General features: G+C 42.6%; 3 protein-coding genes across 4 annotated transcripts in view; 1 reads left to right on the top strand and 2 right to left on the bottom strand.

Moving 5' to 3' along the window:
* Positions 1-504: 504 nt before the first annotated feature.
* LOC105905462 (macrophage mannose receptor 1-like) lies at positions 505-5901 on the bottom strand. The gene is made up of 4 exons (XM_042709223.1): positions 5877-5901; positions 5169-5558; positions 4378-4713; positions 505-947 (listed from the first exon to the last, which is right to left on the bottom strand). The coding sequence occupies exons 1-4, from the start codon at positions 5899-5901 to the stop codon at positions 583-585; spliced, it is 1116 nt and encodes a 371-aa protein (XP_042565157.1). The 3' UTR covers positions 505-582.
* A 1370-nt stretch (positions 5902-7271) lies between these two features.
* On the top strand, positions 7272-14563 carry LOC105905514 (retinoic acid receptor RXR-beta-A-like). Of its 2 annotated transcripts, XM_031576283.2 has the most exons (11): positions 7272-7352; positions 8637-8849; positions 9033-9186; positions 9637-9816; positions 11288-11442; positions 11746-11875; positions 12111-12243; positions 12512-12553; positions 12822-12913; positions 13268-13373; positions 13865-14563. In XM_031576283.2, the coding sequence occupies exons 2-11, from the start codon at positions 8703-8705 to the stop codon at positions 14010-14012; spliced, it is 1287 nt and encodes a 428-aa protein (XP_031432143.1). In that variant the 5' UTR covers positions 7272-7352; positions 8637-8702; the 3' UTR covers positions 14013-14563. The 2 variants fall into 2 exon arrangements, with proteins under 2 accessions (XP_031432143.1, XP_031432144.1); XM_031576284.1 differs by lacking the exon at positions 7272-7352 and having other exon boundaries at positions 7359-8849.
* Positions 14564-19134: 4571 nt separating this feature from the next.
* fhod3b (formin homology 2 domain containing 3b) overlaps positions 19135-21838 on the bottom strand; it is a 107594-nt gene continuing 104890 nt past the window's right edge. Inside the window, 2 exon segments of the mRNA XM_042709222.1 lie at positions 19135-20622; positions 21434-21607. Of these exon segments, the coding sequence (XP_042565156.1) occupies positions 20540-20622; positions 21434-21607 (257 nt within the window). The 3' untranslated portion in view covers positions 19135-20539.

Here is a 21838-nt window from a genome sequence, read left to right as displayed (position 1 = left end):
ATCCATGGGAAACATGGGAAGCAGAGAAGGCGAATCCATCAGTTCCGATCAGGCAGGGATGTTGTCTGGGGGACAAAGGCGGGCCGGCCTCCCTCAGCGCGGAGTGAAGGTGAGGTCAGGAGGCCCGGCCTTGCGTCTGTGGTCTGCGGGGGCGAGGGGTGCCCGAGGGGTCAGGGGTCAGGCAACGGCTCTGGGTGGGGGGGACGAAGTCAGAACGTGACTCCTGGAGACGGATGGGACATTTGGCTGCTGATTTACATGTCCATATGTTCGCTTCATCCAGCCCACTATTAACGGGAAATATAGATTTCTGGAAGCGTGTGAACCATTTGAAACAATAGTTCCTTGATATCTAGTCACAAAAATACTATACCCTGTTACATTTTCAATACTTGAAGAGCAACTGCTGAGGAAACCAAACTTTTCTCATTTGCCCAAAAGACACATTTGAAAAGAACTGAGACCCTGTTGGTCAGTGTTTGAAATAATACAGCATTTCAATAAACTATTCACATTCTCTTAAAAATCTTTCCTTTTATTTCTGTTGTTATTCACACACTTTTCACACAGCTCAACCGTTTATCATACATTACCACTCAAACGACAAATAAAGTTCAGTTTCTTAGTCTGGTGCAGGCTAACCCACTGGTTCCCCCTGCTGGACTCTACTGCCCCTGAGAGGCCACACTCTCTCTGCCCCCCCGGGCCATGCCCTGGTGCCCAGTTCTGGTAGCACATGCTGTCCGAGTTAATCCAGAACCAGAAGGAGAACTTGCAGGTGTAGCGCAGGCCCAGCCACACACTGGAGGTGGACGCATTGGCTGCTTTCTTTGCCACCGCATGCTGCATCTGGACATCAGTGACTGAGACCAGGTCCAGATGATGTGTCTTGCAGTAGGTCAAGGCTTCGATCCAGCTCATATTCTCCCATATGAGAATCAGCGTATCTGTGTGGAAAAAAGTAGTTAAAGGTAGTTACTATTTCAAAGTGAATTTTGATGAAGACAAACTTGATCAATCAATCCTTTTAGAAATCACCGTGCCTGTGCGCTTAGGCTGTTCAATTTAAGCGATTGTGTGTCAGCTCAGAGGGTGTCCTAGTCTTAAAACACTTGCTAGTGTCCATGAATTCACATGTATGGAAATACCACATGTGAAAACATAAGTGAATGAAACATCGAAAATGTGTACAAAACCAGTGTCAAACATATGTGCATTACCTTCAAACAAAGAGGAAGTAGGTGCTTGATCATTGCTAGTTAGTTGGTGAGCCGTTGTATGTGCTGTAATTTCCTCTTCAGAAGTCATCATTTGAGTGGTATGGGAAGTGGTGACTTGGTCAGAAGTTCCATGTGTTGCATTTTCAATATTTCCAGTAATAGTTTGGGGAGGCACATGCACTGTGGCACTATACTGTGACTGCCCAGTATAGTCATACTGAGTGAACACAGGGTGGGAGGTGGTTGTAGTCGAGTCTGTGTTGTGTGTAGGGTTTGGGTCTACAGGGTGTGTGATACTTGTAGCTGGTTTTGTGTTGTGAGTTGTGTCTGTGTTACCTGTTGTACTGATTATTTCTGTGCTGTGTCTACTAGCAGTAGTTGTGCTTGTGGAGGATGTGCTACTTGTGTTTGTGGCTACATCTAGGGGGTTCCTGGGGTGTGTGTCAGTTATATTAGTTATAGTAGTTTGGGGAGGCACATGCACTGTGGCACTATACTGTGTCTGTCCAGTATAGTCATACTGAGTGAACACTGGGTGGGAAGTAGTTGTAGTCGAGTCTGTGTTGTGTGTAGTGTTTGTGGCAGCCCTAATTGGGTATTGGGTGTGTGTGTAGTCTGTAGTTGTGTTTGGGTCTGTAGGGTGTGTGGTATTTGTAGCTGGTTTTGTGTTACTCGTTGTAAGGATTAGTTCTGTGCTGTGTCTACTAGCAGTAGTTGTACCTGTGTTTGTGGAGGGTGTGCTACCCGTGTTTGTAGCGGATGTGCTACCTGTGTTTGTGGAGGATGCGCTACCTGTGTTTGTGGCGGACGTGCTACCTGTGTTTGTGGAGGATGTGCTACCTGTGTCTGTGGCGGATGTGCTACTTGTGTTTGTGGCGGATGTGCTACCTGTGTTTGTGGCGGATGTGCTACCTGTGTTTGTGGCGGATGTGCTACCTGTGTTTGTGGAGGGTGTGCTACCCGTGTTTGTAGCGGATGTGCTACCTGTGTTTGTGGCGGATGTGCTACCTGTGTTTGTGGGGTGTGTGTCAGTTATAGCTGTAGTCTGGGGAGGCACATGCACTGTGGCACTATACTGTGACTGCCCAGTATAGTCATACTGAGTGAACACAGGGTGGGAGGTGGTTGTAGTCGAGTCTGTGTTGTGTGTAGGGTTTGGGTCTACAGGGTGTGTGATACTTGTAGCTGGTTTTGTGTTGTGAGTTGTGTCTGTGTTACCTGTTGTACTGATTATTTCTGTGCTGTGTCTACTAGCAGTAGTTGTGCTTGTGGAGGATGTGCTACTTGTGTTTGTGGCTACATCTAGGGGGTTCCTGGGGTGTGTGTCAGTTATATTAGTTATAGTAGTTTGGGGAGGCACATGCACTGTGGCACTATACTGTGTCTGTCCAGTATAGTCATACTGAGTGAACACTGGGTGGGAAGTAGTTGTAGTCGAGTCTGTGTTGTGTGTAGTGTTTGTGGCAGCCCTAATTGGGTATTGGGTGTGTGTGTAGTCTGTAGTTGTGTTTGGGTCTGTAGGGTGTGTGGTATTTGTAGCTGGTTTTGTGTTACTCGTTGTAAGGATTAGTTCTGTGCTGTGTCTACTAGCAGTAGTTGTACCTGTGTTTGTGGAGGGTGTGCTACCCGTGTTTGTAGCGGATGTGCTACCTGTGTTTGTGGAGGATGCGCTACCTGTGTTTGTGGCGGACGTGCTACCTGTGTTTGTGGAGGATGTGCTACCTGTGTCTGTGGCGGATGTGCTACTTGTGTTTGTGGCGGATGTGCTACCTGTGTTTGTGGCGGATGTGCTACCTGTGTTTGTGGCGGATGTGCTACCTGTGTTTGTGGAGGGTGTGCTACCCGTGTTTGTAGCGGATGTGCTACCTGTGTTTGTGGCGGATGTGCTACCTGTGTTTGTGGGGTGTGTGTCAGTTATAGCTGTAGTCTGGGGAGGCACATGCACTGTGGCACTATACTGTGACTGCCCAGTATAGTCATACTGAGTGAACACAGGGTGGGAGGTGGTTGTAGTCGAGTCTGTGTTGTGTGTAGGGTTTGGGTCTACAGGGTGTGTGATACTTGTAGCTGGTTTTGTGTTGTGAGTTGTGTCTGTGTTACCTGTTGTACTGATTATTTCTGTGCTGTGTCTACTAGCAGTAGTTGTGCTTGTGGAGGATGTGCTACTTGTGTTTGTGGCTACATCTAGGGGGTTCCTGGGGTGTGTGTCAGTTATATTAGTTATAGTAGTTTGGGGAGGCACATGCACTGTGGCACTATACTGTGTCTGTCCAGTATAGTCATACTGAGTGAACACTGGGTGGGAAGTAGTTGTAGTCGAGTCTGTGTTGTGTGTAGTGTTTGTGGCAGCCCTAATTGGGTATTGGGTGTGTGTGTAGTCTGTAGTTGTGTTTGGGTCTGTAGGGTGTGTGGTATTTGTAGCTGGTTTTGTGTTACTCGTTGTAAGGATTAGTTCTGTGCTGTGTCTACTAGCAGTAGTTGTACCTGTGTTTGTGGAGGGTGTGCTACCCGTGTTTGTAGCGGATGTGCTACCTGTGTTTGTGGAGGATGCGCTACCTGTGTTTGTGGCGGACGTGCTACCTGTGTTTGTGGAGGATGTGCTACCTGTGTCTGTGGCGGATGTGCTACTTGTGTTTGTGGCGGATGTGCTACCTGTGTTTGTGGCGGATGTGCTACCTGTGTTTGTGGCGGATGTGCTACCTGTGTTTGTGGAGGGTGTGCTACCCGTGTTTGTAGCGGATGTGCTACCTGTGTTTGTGGCGGATGTGCTACCTGTGTTTGTGGGGTGTGTGTCAGTTATAGCTGTAGTCTGGGAAGGCACAGGCACTGTGGCACTATACTGTGACTGCCCAGTATAGTCATACTGAGTGAACACAGGGTGGGAGGTGGTTGTAGTCGAGTCTGTGTTGTGTGTAGGGTTGTGTGTGTCAGTTATAGCTGTAGTTTGGTTGTGGAGGTGTGAATAAGTTGGAGTTGTGATTTGGTCTGCGCTGTCTATGGAGTAAGTGGCAGTTGTCTGGGGATCTGAAGTGACAGACTGTGTAGCTTCTTCATCTACTTCTGCAAAGAGATTTGTAATGAATGGAAGAAATCGATCAGAGCTAAACATTGTATGTGCATTCAAAAAGTATGGTAAACAGACGACAGTCAAACTCACCACTGTAACAAAAGAAAGACCGCCTGACGTTGCATTTAATGTCATTCCACAGGTTTGTAGGTTTGATAATGACACAGTCCTGTGTGTTATTGACATTGTTGGGTTGGCTTTGCCCCCAGAAGCGGAAGGAGGAGATGGCTAGGTCTGACCACACCCAGGGGTCGCTGAAAAGGCCGATCCACACCTGAGAGCTTGCCACCGCTTTTATTGCCTGATTCTCGGCTGCATTCCTCACACTGACCAGGTCAGTGTGTCTTTCTCTGCAAATCCTCTGTGCATCGCGCCATGACCTATTCTTCTCAATCAGGACATACTTCATATCTCCCATTGCACTCTCTACAAAAAAAATTGTTACTGTTATCAAACTAATGCATTAGAGCTGGAATGTTGAAAGCTGCCTGCAGAAGAATCAGTGACTAATGTTAACAAAATCCCAGACAATCAAAGGCATTACAGATGTGAGTAGAAACAGCAATATACTGAGAAGTTAATAGATTACAGATTTTTTCAAAGTCTGATTTAATGACACCAATATAGGAATGATAAACCATTTTCAGTGCATAAATATGCGTGTATGAGTTAATTCAGTGTGATTAGTTTTAGTTGTAAGTTTAACTGCATATGGCCGGTGGAAGAGATATGGCAGATAGACATATGTGACCTTTGTATTTTGACAAAATAATGTATGTATAGTTGAAAAGACTGCAAAATACAATTTAAAAAGGGATATACATTTTTTCAAGATCAAATTTACATTTGTGGTTGTTATAGAGGACAGTATAGTTACTTACCGTTAAAACATACAAAGTGTCTCTGAGTGTTGCAGCTGTCGTCAAACCATTTACCATTAGGCTCAAGAACAGCGCACCTGTCCTCCATTAAAGCTGAATTTGGGTGCCCATTCCTCCAGTTGCGGAAGTATAAATCACCACCAATGTAAAACTCCTTGTCAGAAAAAGACCATTGCCATCTCCACACTACCCCCCTCTGTAGTCCTATCCAGGCAGCTCTTGTAAAATCATTTGGGAAAGCTGATGTCAGTCTGTTCATATCCTCTTCACTGCAAACAGTGGCCAGGTCAGTATATGTCTCTCTACAGTGACTCTGTGCTTCAGTCCAGTTAATTCTATTGTTCACAAAGTGGTACTGGTATTGGATACTGTAGCCAACAAAAAAGGCGCCTGTTAAGTGAACATGAGAGAAATGCTTTTAATGCTTTGTGCCAAGGGTTATTTATACGTCATTGTTTGTTTTGAATCAGTTATTTTGAAAACTATGAATCATATTCATTTGTGATTCAGCATGCCTATATTTCTGTCAGTGATGGCTAAACCCAGTTTAGAATATTTCCAAAGGAGAAAATAAAGCTCCTTTGGTTAATTACATGGTTTGGTGCATTACACTATAATGTAGAATATATCTAAGCCATATACTGATAAAAAACACAGAATACATTAGTTATTTATGACATCTTTAGTCAATATAAAAATCAGACAGACCTATGATGATTAGGAGACGCATCATTGTTGAAGGTGTGTGAAAGACCTCTGTTTAGTGGTCTGAATGTTCATCTTTTTTGTCATGTGGAGAAGAAATGGGGAAACTGCTGCGGATGAAAACACATGCATCATGTAAATACTTTTATTTTTTTTACTGTCAGCTATCTTGGTAAAATATATACAATTGTGCATACTTTTGCAATTAGTCCCTTATGTAAACAATTTAATATCAAGGCTTGTATGCCTGGGTATAGTAGACTATTCAGGCTTTACTTCTGTCTGAATTAACAGCTTGTGCAACATATCATACCCACTTTATTTTTCTAATTTAGTTTTTCTGTTGGTTGATTGAGCAAGTCTCAGTATTTTATGTAGCCTAATAGTGATCTGATCTACAGACTAAATGGTGAATGACAGATCAATAACACAACTCCTCTGAATGCCACAACCTGCAGATGCAGATGGGAATCTGTTTCCCTACGACATAAAAGGAAATGCTGTGTACAACTCAATCCATTTCTCTTTCCACACATTAATAACAGGTAAAGTATAATTATATTAGTCTACAGTTTACATAAATTCAGTAACTTTACTCACAGTTACAGTCTCCATTTCTGAAGAAAAGGCAATTGTTCTGGGAACTTTGAAAACAAGCATCGACTCAGTTGTTGTAACCTAAACCATGGTTAGAAAGTGTCCTAGGCGTATGGGCTAGGTGCCTCATTGTGCTTTCAGTCAGTCAATGGATAGGAATGAAGATCAACAGGTCGGCATACATACGTATTTACCACCTGGTAACCAGGTTAATAGTGCTCATTGTTTCATAAGGTTGTCTATAAACAGTTCCGTATTTTATATTACATCGTGACCTTGTGACCTATTATCATAATCAAAGTAGTTATATTGTCATAAAGTTGATCGTTCAAAAGATCTAATGACTAATCTATTAGGTGTAATAGGCGTAATTAGCCTACACGAATTGTTGTAACAGTACATCATTTAGGCTCGTCAGATTCATTGGTGTAAATAAGAATCAGCATTCAGTGTAGGTTCCATCAAAAGATACATTTTCATTATTTAACATACTAGTGTTGACTTACTGGTCACTAATATAAAATAATGATGAAACACACCAATAATGCTCAGCAAATACAGTGTTAAGCTTGTGGCAAATAGTTTGAAGTTGTAAAGGCATGGACTAACAGACGAAGAAATAGGCATAATTCTTAACCCCCCCTCCCCCCAAATGGATGTTGGATACCAGGTATCATAAGCAGATAGGGTTAAGACCACTGTCAATGCCACTTGTTATGTTACTTTTGGCGGTAGCATGTCCCGGGTTTATTTTTTATATAGTCGACTTTACTTTGGAGCACAGTGTCCCAAGTGGGCTAACAAGGTAAGTCTTTAGCTAATGAATTAATTTATTTATTTTCACTCCCTAAGAGCTCTGGCCGCTAGGAGGCTAGCAACAAGGTTAGTGGTTGTATGCATAATGTTACAATTCATATTTACTCTCACATTTGAAAACGTTTTATTTGTATTTTTTCAGAGTTTTAACTATGATAGTGTATGTTGTATAACTAAGATACATATTTGACAAACAACAAACACAGATATAATGTAAATCTTTCTTGCTAATGTCAGCTAGCTAGCGACAGCTAACGTGAACATGGTTAGCAAGCAAAACCAATGTTTGTTTTTGTTATCTCTGCTGATGTTTGGGTGACAAAACGTTAGATAAAGTTAGCCAACTATGCCAGATGATTGATTTATTCTTAGCTTAATTTTGGGTGTATGTCTATATCTGTATATTGAATTGACATTGAGTATTTCGTTACAAGTTTCTTGACTAGGCTAATGTAAGCTGTGAAAGTTTAGAATATCGAATTATAGCTAGCTAGCTATAATCAAACCAGCTATTCTAACTAGCCGTGGTAACATAATCCCTAATACAGGGTTAGTTGCCAACAAATTCAATCAAGAAATGGCCACACAACAAAGTGCGTGTGCTGCTAATGCTTTTGGCCTTGAATGTAGTTTGAACAGTTACAGAAATTACTGGCGTAACCAGCGTTTATCTGACATCTTTGATGTCTCCTAGCTAGCTAGCCAGCTAAATGTGTCTGTCTAGACTAGCTACTGGCCACCTTTTAGCTAAGTTGGCTAGCATTGTAACTACCTAGCAATCGTCCAGGGGATAAATATTGCAACTTCGAGCTTAATCTATTCTGGCAGTCATAGTTCATGTAACGAATTGAACTGCCGAGCTAAGCCAAACGTTAAGTTTAGCAGTTCACGGCAGTTGGTTAAGTTAATGATAGCCGTCAAATCCTAATTTGGCTATCTAGCTAACGTTAACATTTTCATGTCATTTCATGTTATTTGTTTCTAGCTAACCCTGTGTTTATGACTACTTGTTCCTTAACCTAATGTTATCTGAACACGTTCACAAATGTATCCAGATCAACGCCCCAATGACCACATAACCATATTTATTATGAAGACTAGCAATATATTTTCTTGCATATACAGTTAACGGAAGAGCACTACCGTTAACCGATATGACGCGGTTAGCGCAGCAAGCTAACTTTTTTGACACGTAAGGCCACACTCTTTAATTAGCCTGGTCCCAAGATAGTAGCGTAAGTTTGTTGGCCTATATAGTAATGGTCTCAGCATTGGTCGAGTGGCTAACTTGCAGTAAAGGCCTTTTAAACTAATCAACTATTTTCTCTCCTCTTTTTTCTCGTGCTGGAGGTCTGTGAGGCCCAAATATCTCCTTAATGTCCTCTCCCCCTCACACTGGCCAGTTTGGCTGCATCTATGAGCTCCCATCCGCATACCACTGCGGCAGACAGCAGCCCTGTCAGCTCCCTGGATTCTCCCCTCTCTGTTACAAGTTCATCACTTGGCTCACCCTGTGGTCCAGCAACACCTTCATCGAGTTGTGGACCAATAAGTAACCCAGAGGTGGCGTACCTTTCCAATTTTCCCATTTTGACTTTGATTCCTCATGGTGTTGTAATATAGCAAACTTTGAAGACCTTCCATAGCTATACCACTATTCCATCGTGTTCATTCATATGTCCTAATGATACACTGATTTTGTGGCCATTTCCTTATCCCGTCTACCCAAACTATGTCTCTCTGCAGATAAACTCTTCAGTGAGCATCTCAGGGCTGCATGCAGTCAGCAGCTCTGATGATGTTAAGCCTCCATATGGCCTGAAGTCGTTGTCAGCCCACAGCCCTGGGCCTATGCTATCCCAGAAGCGCATGTGCGCCATCTGTGGGGACCGATCTTCAGGTTTGAGACGCTTCTGCGCTTCAATAATTTAGATAATTGCTGATCTCTCAGATCAGATAATAAACATAGAGCTTCACAACAAACTGTGTATTATCAGTGTTAATGTGTAGTAGATTTCTCTTCTGTTATCCGTTACATCTCTACCCTCTGGGTTTGGCAGCATTAATGATGTATAGCATCAATCAAACAGTTAAAAAAACAAGACATTTACAGTAACAGATTTCCAGAGGTTTCCGTAAATTAAACTATAACCTCGCTTCTCATAGAACTGTATAGCCTTGTGTATAGACTCTAAATTTGTATAGACTTTAAAAGGTTTAATTTATGACATGTTAATTCTGAAAAATTACATATTAGTGGTCGAAGTGAATGACTTATGCCTTAGTTCCAACATGCCCCTGTCCCTTCACATGCAGAGGCTCACTCACTCACTCTCTTTCTGTGTAAAAGGCAAACACTATGGGGTGCACAGCTGTGAGGGATGTAAGGGCTTTTTCAAGCGCACCGTGCGAAAGGACCTGAGCTACACCTGCCGGGACCAGAAGGATTGTGTGGTAGACAAGCGCCAGCGCAACCGCTGCCAGTATTGCCGCTACCAGAAGTGCCTGGCCACGGGCATGAGAAGAGAAGGTATGGATTCCTGAACAGATTCACTAAGATGAATAGTTTTGTTAGATCTGGTAATTGGTGCATTTCAAATTGAAATGATTTGGAAGATTTTGGGGGATATTTATTATTAAATATGGTTTGGTCAAACTACGTTTGGATATTACACATTAATAAACTACATAAACACAAGTGCATATGCTGGCAGCTTTGCAGGAGATGAATAAGATTTGCCAACCATCATCTCTGGCTTTTGGCAGCACGACATGCATTCATGGTAGAGCATGTTAAAACAATAGTGGCTTATACCAGAAGCAACTTGTGTTAATGACAATTTGCATTTAGAATTGAAATCTGGTACCTGGTCACACTGCAAACATATTTTATTGCAAAGTTTAAGTGCATCCATTTTTTAATGCAATCTAGATACAAAACACACGTTAATTCCACATGTAACTGGGGCAACGGTGCTCAAGTACAAAAATGACTGACTGGTATCACAGTGGTTGCTTTTTGCTGAAGCATTCAATTGGCAAACCTTATCGCTGAATCACTCAGACTAAGTCACTGTTCTGCAGCACCTGAACAGTGGAGTTTTTCCGCTCATAGCTCATTCAGCTCCGATGAGGGTATGGTGGCAGGGTGTGGGCGGTTAGTTCTCTGCTCTGACAGGTGTGTAACACGCTCCTTTGTTTCAGCAAGCAGTACCTCCTAATTCTCTGCATATTTGGCTCAAAGTCAGTCATTAATGCAGTGTCTCATTTCCCAGCATTCCGTTTGAGCTGTCAGTGTAGTTTTGGAATTTGTGAAGGATCTTGCGCAACGACCACACTCACCACACAACCACTGAAATAGTATCTGATGTTAATTCTATAGGCAATGCAGATGTGCTAAAGTCATCAAAGTGTCACGACTCTCAGAGTAGATGTGTTTCCAGTGCCAAAGACCTTAACTATGTAACCCAGTGAACTGCATTTAGTTTGGTCTTAGTGCCAGTGTGCTTGGCACAAAACAGTCCCTGACCATATTCACCATGTTTTGTAATGCCACATTACACGCAGTAAAGTCAGATTGTCTCATGCTCTAATTTGTGAGGTATAGTAAGGACCATTCGCTGTAAACTGGCCATACTCCTATGTATTCACCATGGCAAACTCCCTAGTCATAAACAGTGCTGGCCATTGTGACCATGGTGACTGTACGCTTCGAGACAGATGTTAGTTGGATACAAGAGACAGTACTATCCCTCTGCCTACCAGCCCTCTCTACAGTCTGTTCTGCGTGTGAGCAAGCCTACATAATTTGATGTTTTTGTGCTGCGAGGTTCAGTGAACCACTTTTTGATCCATCAGGTTTTAATTTGGGTTCATCCAACATCTCAAAGAGCCTGAAAGCTCAGATGACTATTAATTACAGATGACTAGTATCTTTGCAGCATTGATATGTAGCTCTTATTCATTTCTCTAATGCCCACACTGGACGTTCTCCTCCCCAGCGGTGCAGGAGGAAAGGCAGCGCAGTAGGGAGCGTGAGGGGGAACTCGAGTACAGTCGCGCCGTCAACGAGGAGATGCCGGTAGAACAGATCTTAGAGGCCGAGATGGCGGCAGAGCGCAAGACGGCTCTTACCGATGGCTCAGGTACCGGCTCGGTGGGTATGGCTTGGACCGGGCTCTCATGCATCACTTCCTGTCGCCCCTGGTGGGAGGATGCATCACTTCCTGTCGCCCCTGGTGGGAGGATGCAGCCTTTCTTGTTCTGTGACTCTCATTTTCTTTAAAAAAAAGCTTTCTCTGTCTGATCAAACACTAAATTAACCTTTTCTGTGTCACTTCACGCCCCCCCGTCTTTCCTTTGTCCTTTGTCCTGTCATTCTGCTGTCTCTCCATCTCGAACTCTCTTGCTCTCTATGTTTGTTCTTTCTCTCTCTGTGTCACTGTCCTTCTCTCTCCAGGCCAGCGATCCCGTCACCAACATCTGCCATGCTGCAGACAAGCAGCTCTATGCCCTAGTGGAGTGGGCCAAGAGGGTCCCCCACTTCTCCGACCTCCCTCTGGACGACCAGGTCATCCTGCTGCGAGCAGGTGATTAGTCATAATGGCAACTTTGCTGTTTATTATTCACAATGGAGTTTATTCACACAAGCGGTCATACGTAGGTGTGATGCCTTATGACTCAAGTTTCCCTGTCACCATACTACTGACATTTGAGAAGGTCGCTGTAACATGTTGCTTAATCATGTCATCGTTGACTGTCCCCTATTGTTTGTTTTGTCTTCCTTATTGCTCAACCGCCCACCCACCCTTCCACCTCTGTCAGGATGGAATGAGCTTCTGATTGCTTCCTTCTCTCATCGCTCTGTGGGGGTGAAAGATGGAATTCTGTTGGCTACTGATCTGCATGTGTCCAGAGAGACTGCTCACACTGCGGGGGTGGAAACCATCTTTGACAGGTACCTGTTCACACACACACACACACACACACACACACCTCAAGTGGGGTGTGGCCATTTTACTTTTACAAACATTTGGTGTAGGTATAAATGTGTGTGTGTGTGTGAGAGATACATACAGTATATGTGATAATAAAGTTACTGTTAAAGCATATAAATGTAGGTATAAGTGTGTGTGTGTGTGAGAGAGATACATATATGTGATGAATAATAAAGTTACTGTTGATTGAGTTACTGTGATTTTCATGTCTTGTGTTTGAATAATCAGGGAGAGTGCCCACAGTGCTGAAGTGGGAGCCATACTTGACCGGTAAAGACTTCCCTCATTTCTGCTTCTTTTTACTTGACAACTGCTCTCTATTTCTCAGTTAAGATTTTGGATTTTCATTTTCTAAAATGGACACCACATTGAGTAATAGTAATAACAGTAGCTTCTGTCAACACATGAAATGCAATTGTTTTCATAGAGAGAGTTTAACTATTGTTTTACCACAACATGACATACATTCTTGTGTTATGTGTGTGTGTGTGTGTGCTGGTGATGGATATAAGTTGATTTTGTTTGTTCTTTGCTGCAGTGTGTTGACCGAGTTGGTCAGTAAGATGAGAGATATGCAGATGGACAAAACTGAGCTCGGCTGTCTCCGGGCAATCGTCCTCTTTAACCCAGGTACCTACCTAGACAGAGGAACACACACATACACACACAGGGCCTCTTCTCCATGCAAGGACGTCACACAATATGTGTAGGGCACCAAACTAGTAAAAACACCTCATATTATTTTAAGATGAAACTTATAGGCACCATTAAAGCAACTCCAGCTCGGCAATATACATATACTTTCCCGAAATAATGAAATGAAAGATAATTGCTGCCCTCTTCTCCCATCTCCCTGTGGTTTGTTTTGATTGCACCTGCTTCTTTACAGCATTCCAGGGGACGGTAACCTAAAGTATAGCCTGTACTACGCTTGATGTGTTCACTGGCAGTTAGTGAGTTCTTCCCCTCTGTGTTGTTTTGCAGATGCTAAAGGCCTGACCAGCACGAGCGAGGTGGAGCTCCTCAGGGAGAGGGTGTACGCATCACTAGAGGCCTACTGCAAGCAGAAATACCCTGAGGCACAGGGCAGGTATGCTATAGTCTCACTGCAACACATAAGGGGCCTCACGCTCTGCTATGAAGTTTTCTATTGTTTTTGAACTGTGGCCGTGTCATCTCCAAGTTTGAATCATGATGAAAACTATCAGAATCTTTTTTCAATTAAAAAGGATCCACAGTACATTTAATTCTAGAATCTGACCTCTATCAGATAGTCTTTTGAGTTTCCTTAAGAATAAGGTAAGCCGCTATTGTCGCTATTAGACACTTATAACAGCTGTGGTGTTTCGAAACTTGGACTTTGTTATTGTTGCCGCATTCTTCAAAGATATGAAATATGGTAGCAGATCAATATTATTAATAGGTTAATCTTATTGCCGCCTTGTATTCCTATTCCAAGAATGCACTATTGGTGTGTAGTAGCAATTGGAAAATATTCCTCTGGACATCACCCACTACTAGCATGAGATGTATCCTTGACAGCCAGCGGCCCCCTTGATCCTCCTCTTGTCTGCTCCCCAGGTTTGCCAAGCTGCTGCTGAGACTGCCTGCCCTGCGCTCCATCGGCCTGAAGTGTCTGGAGCACCTGTTTTTCTTTAAGCTCATCGGGGACACCCCTATTGAAACTTTCCTCATGGAGATGCTGGAGGCCCCCCACCGGCTCACATAAGAGAGAGGCGGGAGCACCGGGGTTGCTCTGGGCCTGGACCTGTCCGAGCCTCTGGAATTCACTGTGACTATTTTCCCGGGGGAATTCATCGATTTTGTAAGACTTTTGGCTGGGGTTTGCTCTTCCCTCCCTTTATCTCATTTCTCTTCTCTTCTCTTCTCTCTCTCTCTATCTTTTTTTTTTTTGTTTTTTTTTGCCATCCCAAGCACGCCCCAGTTCAGAGCCTCAGATCTCGATCCCAGGATGTGCTGGTGCTATATTTTAATTGTGAGTTGTTGAGTTGAAATGCATTTTTAAGATGGGGGAATCCGAAGGGGTTCTCTCCTACCCACTAATATAAGCTCAAATTTGGGTTTACATTTTTATAGAACCATGTTGAAGATAATGATGCTTTAATCTTCTGTGAGAAAAAGCTCCTCTGTGTTTGGAGAGAGCCACACACTACATGTGACTCAACAGAGGCTGGTGCTCTGCTCCTGTTGAGCTGCACGAACACAAACACACACAATCAAAGAGCTACACGCACAGCCTAACCCATGTTCATAGAAAAACAAACAAACAAACAAACACACACACATACATACATACATACATACATACATACATACATACATACATACACACATACACACACACACACACACACACACACACACACACACACACACACACACACACACACACACACACACACACACACACACACACACACACACACACACACACACACACACACACACACACACACGCACAAACACACACACACACAAACACCCACGCACTCACCAACCCATGCCTAACTGGCCTCTTCTTGCCAATGAAACTTGGCCAATCTTAGCGCAACAAATTGAAAAAGAATTAATGCCTAACTAATGTCATACACGTACCACAAAAGAAAATAGTTAAGCAGTGTTGAAAAATTGATCATCTGAACATCTTGATCATGTGCAATTTAAATAGGAACATTTGAAAAATGTTGAGCACATGAGAAACCCCTAAGGGGACTTTTGGTGCTGGTCCTTACTGAGCACTTGCTATGCAGACAGGGCCTGCATTGGCGAAAAGGCTCTGTGTGATCTTGCGTGAGTCTGTGTCCTGCCTTTGTGTGATTTTAAAAAAAGAAAAAGAAAAAAAGAGAACCCAGCCTAAAGGCAAGGGACAGAAATAAGGGTTTCTGCAGCGGCCAAAGCGAGACACGAGATGTCACGTGTGGAGAGCTAAGGGCGGCTGGTGGCAGCTGTAGAGAACAGATGCGTGTGTGTTAATGCTTTGACTTAAGTGTTGCAGGTGTGATTGTACCTAACGACGCTTCTGCCTCTGCCTGCCACACAGCATTTAACCTGTTCTATTTTATAATGTGCACTCTCTCGTCTGATGACATATCACCTAACGCTGTAAGATTGAAGAGAGACAATGATTCCTAAACTATAATGCACTTATACATTTTCATCAAGTGACCAAATATGGTCAGTTTTTTTTCTTTTTTTCTTTTTTTATGTACTTGGTGCTTTATAATAGACACTTGATGTTACATAGGCCTGCCCGGGGGGAAACAAAAATGAACTAAAACTTGACTTCAAAACAACTAAGACGACACATTTTGAATAAGCTGAAGAATAGCAATATGTGTTTTTCTCTCACCATGCTCTCTCCCTTGTCTTTGTAAAAGGGTGTACAAAGTTGCATCTTTGTATGTTTTTTTTTGGGATGTAGGCCTACTCTTGATGTGTAAACTTAACACAGGTAATTTTCTAAAAGTACTGTACAAATATTATTGTTCAGGGACAAAAAAAAAAAAAGATAAAATGCAGAAAAAATACAGCCAACACAGAGAGATTAGGAGTCACTATTCTCAAAACATTTGCATTCGCTTTTAGTTGGTGTAGTCATGTAAGAGAAATGAGATATAGGTTGCCTTGCTGTGGATCTCACCATCAGGTGCCCTCACATGTTGGATCGAATCGAAAATAGGAGCGTCAAATTTGGAAATTGCACACGAACGCCAATCAGTGTTAGATAATCAACTCGGAAGGTCAGGATTTGTTTATGCGACAGAAGTTGTTGAGTTGTGATGCACTATGACCCTGACTGATTTCGAATTGGCGAAAGTGTAGCAACAGCAGAAAAGACATCAAAGCCTTTGTAAGAATATCTGTGTAAATGTATACGAAACACCAAAAAGGCCACCGCGGGATTATTGCTATACTGATCTATTCCTTGCAGTATTTGAGTCTCTCCTCACAATGCTTGTGCAATCTCTCACAAAAATAGATGTGACAATCTGTTCCAGTACCTTTGCATTCCCCTGCAGTACTGAAACGTACAGTATGTTGTGTGGGAGTGAAATGGAGGGGAAATGCAAAAAGTACGGTGAGGGAATGTAAAAGCATGTCAGGAGGAAGAATAGAATCTCATGGGGTGGTATTCCACGTGTACTGGAACATTAGACCAACCTATTGGGGCGGAAATCTTTACTGTCTATAGAACCGAAAAACAAATCTGTAAACAATTAAGAAATAAAAACAGTGGACATTCACCGTTATCATTTGTGCTCCATGTTCGACCCCTCCGTGAAACCAGAACTTAAAAGACCGTGCAATTACTGGGTCGACATGGAAACCACCGACTTGAACATGACCAGCACGTGAGCGCATCTTCTGCTTTCCTTCTTCTTTTGATTCCTGCCTCAATCCCACCCCTTCCTCTGACTCATCTTCCATTATTTTAACCATGCCGGACGCTCATCATGTTTTGGAAAGATATTTTAGCCTGTCCTTGTGTTGGCTTCTGTTAGACTTACTCACTTTGCTGTTGCATCCTGCTTTTGTCTTTTGCTTTCAGCTCATGGGATGACGATTACAACTACATAACAATTATATTACATTGCAAATATAAGTTCCTGTTTTTGGCAAACGAGTATTAAACATACGAGATTTTGTCTGAACTGGATTTTGTCTGGTCCTGTCCAATAAAACGGAACAAAAGCGTTTCTTGCTTTAGACATTCATAAATTATTACGGCATGCATCACTTGAAAAGACAGTAGATTTAAGGGCAGCCAAAAATTCCACACTCTTCTTTAATTACAGCTAAAAACTTCTCAATGAGATTTTAAAAAGGTGCACATATTACAGTTTGGGATTTGGTGTGCAATGTATCTGGTGTTGTAAATGGGGGATAGCGCGGCTCTTATAACTATCCACTCACTTGAACACAGCAGTGTGGGCTGATTGTGGAATCATCACTCATTTTCAAAGACAGAAGAAGGCTTCACATTTGGTCAGAAAGTCTTGTCCATAGGCTTTACATGACATTTCTACCTTATGCCACAAGAGGGAAACCTACTCAATGGCATAAGGGGATTGGTTCACTGAAGTGAGGTTGTGACTTTCAAAAACACATTGAGTCAGGCGAATTCAGTTTATGTGGCCAAAACAAACTAGTTTTGGGAAGTCTAGCAGAGACAACGCTAGCTTTCTGTCTTAAACCACATAACCCATAGCTTGGCAAGAGAACTTCCTTGGACATTACTCTTATAGTTAATACCTACTGTGAACTCCAATTTGGTATACTCATGTCAAACTCTAACCATCTAATCAACTTGATTTAAGCCTACATTTCTTTGCCATGATATTTAAGATGCAGTTCCGACTTGTATAAAGAAGTTGCTATACGAGTGGTTCCATGAGTCTAGGGTAAGATTAATGACATCAGGCACGTCAAGTCCAACATTATTGAATATCAACTCCAACATATAACATACTCCAACTTTTCATCCTACCAGTACAGTACTAAATGTATACATTACATATACATATTTTATCACTTGTAATGTGTGCTTGTAAACATAAAACTTCACAAATACTTAAATATATTCATGAATACATATTCATGAGTGAATCATAACTGTAAAGGTTGCCTAAAGTTTTACATGTTCATAAGTCTATAATGACTGACAGTATTTTGAAATGTTCTGTGAACTCTGAAAATAAAATGATTGGCCCAAAATAACCAAAGCTATTCTTGAGACCTGGAGAACAGTGATTAGCAACATACGGTCTGTTAAAAGTTTAGAAAGACTACATTTCTGGGAGTAGTTATTTTAAAAAGGTTAAGAAAAGAAATGCGTCACTGTCTATATCTGCTATGATCTGACCATTCAAATCAAGATAAACTTTCAGGAATGCTTTCTTATCTCTCTCATAACTTTTAGGTGTGGTGGTTACCAAATGTACCACCACCAAGGGATTTCTGTTCACAGTAACTGCTAACAACAGAGTTTGGATTTAACCTTTCGACTAGTACTGTGCTGAACCAACAAGCTGTCTCGAGAAAAGAGAGTCTTCACGATGCTTCATAAAAGCTCTTTATTGCAAGATTTGTATGCATATTTTTTGTTGTGGGCATAGACACAGCAATAGTTTGATCAACACTTTCAAAACCCACTCTTATGGCACTTTTAGCAAGAGGTGAAAACTGATTGCATGTGGAGTGAAACTGCTTGAGTGCAATGAAACAGAAGGCATTGGAGTGTGGGGAGCGTCGGGAGTGCAGGGGCGGCTGGACTGATTTCATCATCCAAGCAAGTTTCAAGTTTGTGCAGAAAAAAAAACAAACACAACAAACACTAAAATCCACTGAGTTAAAAAAAAATGTTAAAGAAACCTCCCTTTATCTCCAGCTAGTATGACATGTCTGCTGCTTTTTTTTCTCTTTTTGTTCAACCATGCATGGCTTGTTTTCTCTTAAATTACAGAATAACACTGTCACCTATGGTACACTATACTATACAAAATACAAATTTAACAGGAACACAAAAATAAAACACGACATTGACATGACATTTACATAATTTTACAGCATCTTTTTTTCCCATTTTGCTTCTACATTTTATTCTGGTTTTTACTTTACAAGTGATTTCTAGTTTTTATTTTCAGAGTACAGTACTCAGAGAAACATCTGAGGAAAAAAAAGGCTTCAATAATAATACTCAAATGTTCCTCCAAAATCTCTACAAATAATAAGGTGCTGGATGCTACCACATTTCATAACCTAAGAAAAGAGCAAAACCAGTCATTGTGGTAGTCAATGGTGTGGATTGTCAATTTGGAGTTGGTAGCTTCAACAGCATACTGTTGAAGGTCTGTGGTCGGAAATAAAGGTTCAAGGTACTGTACATGTGTGTCATTCCAAGCTGAAGAAGTACATGCAAAGTGTGTGGAAATTCAGCCTTTGTATGTGGATGACTGAGATTGTATTCCAGAAAGACTGGTAAAGGGGCAAAAGAGACTGAAAAAGGAAGTTTCCTGTCTGCGAGTGACAGCTGAATGTCCTTGGCTGTCACTGAATAAGCAGACCAACGGTATTTACTTGAAAGGCACTCAGTCTCTTGAAGCTCAGTATTTTGTTGATATTGAAATAAAAAAGAAAACTTTGTTCAGCAGTGGTTTGTTCTTTGAAAGGAATAGTTAGGTGCACAAGTTTGTCAAGAAAAATTACCGTGTTGGTTGGATAAGTATTAGACATGACATTGGGAATTGTAACGTGGAGTTACATGTAGATATATATATATATATATATATATATATTATATCAGTACATCCAATTATGCAGATCAAGGAAAATCACAATGTGCAGTGATTTTTGTGCCAGGTCTGTGCATATGTCTGTATGTATTTCCATTTCAAAGCGTTCACACTGAATTAAACGACAGTCCTCTCCTTCCTGAGTGCAATTCACTGCCTTAGACCATCACTTCAGCTTGGGACTTGAACCATTTTCACCAAGTCTACCACAGCAGAGCACATACACTGCTTCTAAAATGTAGTATCTCAGGAGAGCAAATCTACAGCCTACAACAGTTAATGTAGCTGTCTTTCGTTTTTCCAAAAATTCACTGCAGGTGAGTCTACCATACGCTACAGTAACTCCACCAATTGGCTATCCATTGGTGTCGCTAATTAGGGTGGACTTCTGTGAGCAGAACAGTGTCCCATGTCCATATAACAGAAAGGCCACAGTGGTTTTAAAACACCTCAGTCTATCACTCGAGTCCAGTCTGAGCTGTGCATCCTGCATTGGTTGTGAGCCCTGAGTGAGAGAGCTGGAGGAAGCTAACGACTTGGTCTTCCAGCTACGAAGGGGAACATTCTGCTCCATATGGAAGCTGCTGAGCTATGTGTGTGTGTGTGTGTGTGTGTGTGTGTGTGTGTATGTCCATGCGGATCACTGTGAAATACTGCACTGCTTCCATGACCCACTGAGTGCAACAGGTGTCCAGCGCTGGCCAGAGCTCCAGGAACCAGCCAAACCAGATGGGAAGGGCAGAGAAGCTGGCCAGGAGAAGCAGGGGGCACATCTCACGGTGTGGACAGGAGGTCCTGGAGAGCAGGGGGGAACATCTCACGGTGTGGACAGGAGGTCCTGGAGAGCAGGACTGGATGAATAGGGGCTTTGTTTTTCTGTCTGTACAATGTGTGTGAAAAAGGAGAGAGTGTGCTGGACTCAGAGCTGCTGGATCTCACTGTGTCACACCTGCATCTCAGAACCACTGGACAGGCCCAGAGCCTGGGCCTCCTCTGGGGTCAGGCCACTTTTCAATGTTCTCCTCACTGCAGACAGACAGACAGAGAGAGAAAAATGAGATCAAATACATTTATCAGTTTTTGCTGATATCCTGCCACGGCTTTCTGTTTCTGTCTAAAACTACGTGAAAATGGTGCATTTATTAGCTGCCAGAACTAAGAACAAAATGTCCTGGGGGAGGAGGCTCTCAGACCCTACAGGTCTGGGCTAACCCCCGAACGGTTCCATCTCCTAGCAACCACCTCTGGCGCCACTAGAGTAGACCTTTACTTTCCCGTAGAGGGAAACTACGTCAGAACATACTACAAAATAAAACACGCATGACTGAACTTTAGAGCCCTGTTTACTTGACTCCTCAGTTGGACAACATTTAAGCCTAGCTGATGGTGTCTGAATGCTCCATGCCATAAAGATGCCTGACACTCAGCTGTAAAAGTGTGGTGGTGGCTGCGCCATGGTCAGGGCCATAAAAAACTATTTTGAAGGAGTCCAACCCATGAGATCAAACATGTCTGCCCTGCTCTTTTTCTGTCTTTGCATGTGAACATTTCTTTTTGCGGTCTGTGCTTGTTAAGCAGGTGTGAGCTTTGTTTGTTTGGACAGATGGCATTAGCTTTCACTTCGGCTGACAAAACATCGACCTGATGCATTGCTGTGAGCATGCAAACCATCGACCCACATGGGGGCAAAAGAGATAGTTGTCATGGTTTTTGCCGTTATTATGACTTTTGTGAAAGGCAGGGGTACATTTTGATGTAAGGGTTTATGAGCACTCAACACCAACACCTACTAATGCCAAAATCAACACACATGCACGCACACAGAAAGAGAACTCACAGGATTTGCGGTTGGCTCTGGACCTCCTCCTCTCCCTAGGCTGTGCCCTCTGACTCGGCACCTGAGTGGCAGACTTCACGATGCGCTCCATGATCTCGTCCGCCGGGTCGTCTGTGCAAATGGTCGGGTCATCATTCGCAGATGACCATAAACTGCTGCGGCCTACTAGAGATCCTAGTGACAAAAAGGAACATTTCAGGGACTGAATTGTGAATGTGATTGGTTTACAGTATGGGTGCCCTACTCCAAGGCACTGCCTGGCCTTGTGCATTCGCAGTATATGGGAATCGACCCTGTGTGTCAATCAGAATCAGAATCAGAATCAGAATGGGATTTATTACCAAGTAGGTTTACACCTACTTGGAATTTTTTCTGGTGTGAAGGTGCATACAGTAAACATAAAAC

Source organism: Clupea harengus, chromosome 11 (genome assembly GCF_900700415.2).
Source record: "Clupea harengus chromosome 11, Ch_v2.0.2, whole genome shotgun sequence".
NCBI classification, from domain to species: domain Eukaryota; kingdom Metazoa; phylum Chordata; class Actinopteri; order Clupeiformes; family Clupeidae; genus Clupea; species Clupea harengus.
The sequence above is the reverse complement of the archived record's forward strand: the minus strand, read 5'-3'. Positions and strand labels throughout refer to the sequence as shown.

What these genes read in the sequence shown, in the direction of transcription:
- LOC105905462 (XM_042709223.1), bottom strand. Translation starts at nt 5,901, where the DNA reads ATGATGCGTCTCCTAATCATCATAG. An exon ending in GCGTCTCCTAATCATCATAG is followed by an intron (nt 5,559 to 5,876) that starts GTCTGTCTGATT and finishes TTCACTTAACAG; the next exon opens with GCGCCTTTTTTGTTGGCTAC. An exon ending in GTCTTTCTTTTGTTACAGTG is followed by an intron (nt 948 to 4,377) that starts GTGAGTTTGACT and finishes TTTTCCACACAG; the next exon opens with ATACGCTGATTCTCATATGG.
- LOC105905514 (XM_031576283.2), top strand. Translation starts at nt 8,703, where the DNA reads ATGAGCTCCCATCCGCATACCACTGCGGCAGACAGCAGCCCTGTCAGC. An exon ending in CACGGGCATGAGAAGAGAAG is followed by an intron (nt 9,817 to 11,287) that starts GTATGGATTCCT and finishes TCTCCTCCCCAG; the next exon opens with CGGTGCAGGAGGAAAGGCAG. An exon ending in AATCGTCCTCTTTAACCCAG is followed by an intron (nt 12,914 to 13,267) that starts GTACCTACCTAG and finishes GTTGTTTTGCAG; the next exon opens with ATGCTAAAGGCCTGACCAGC.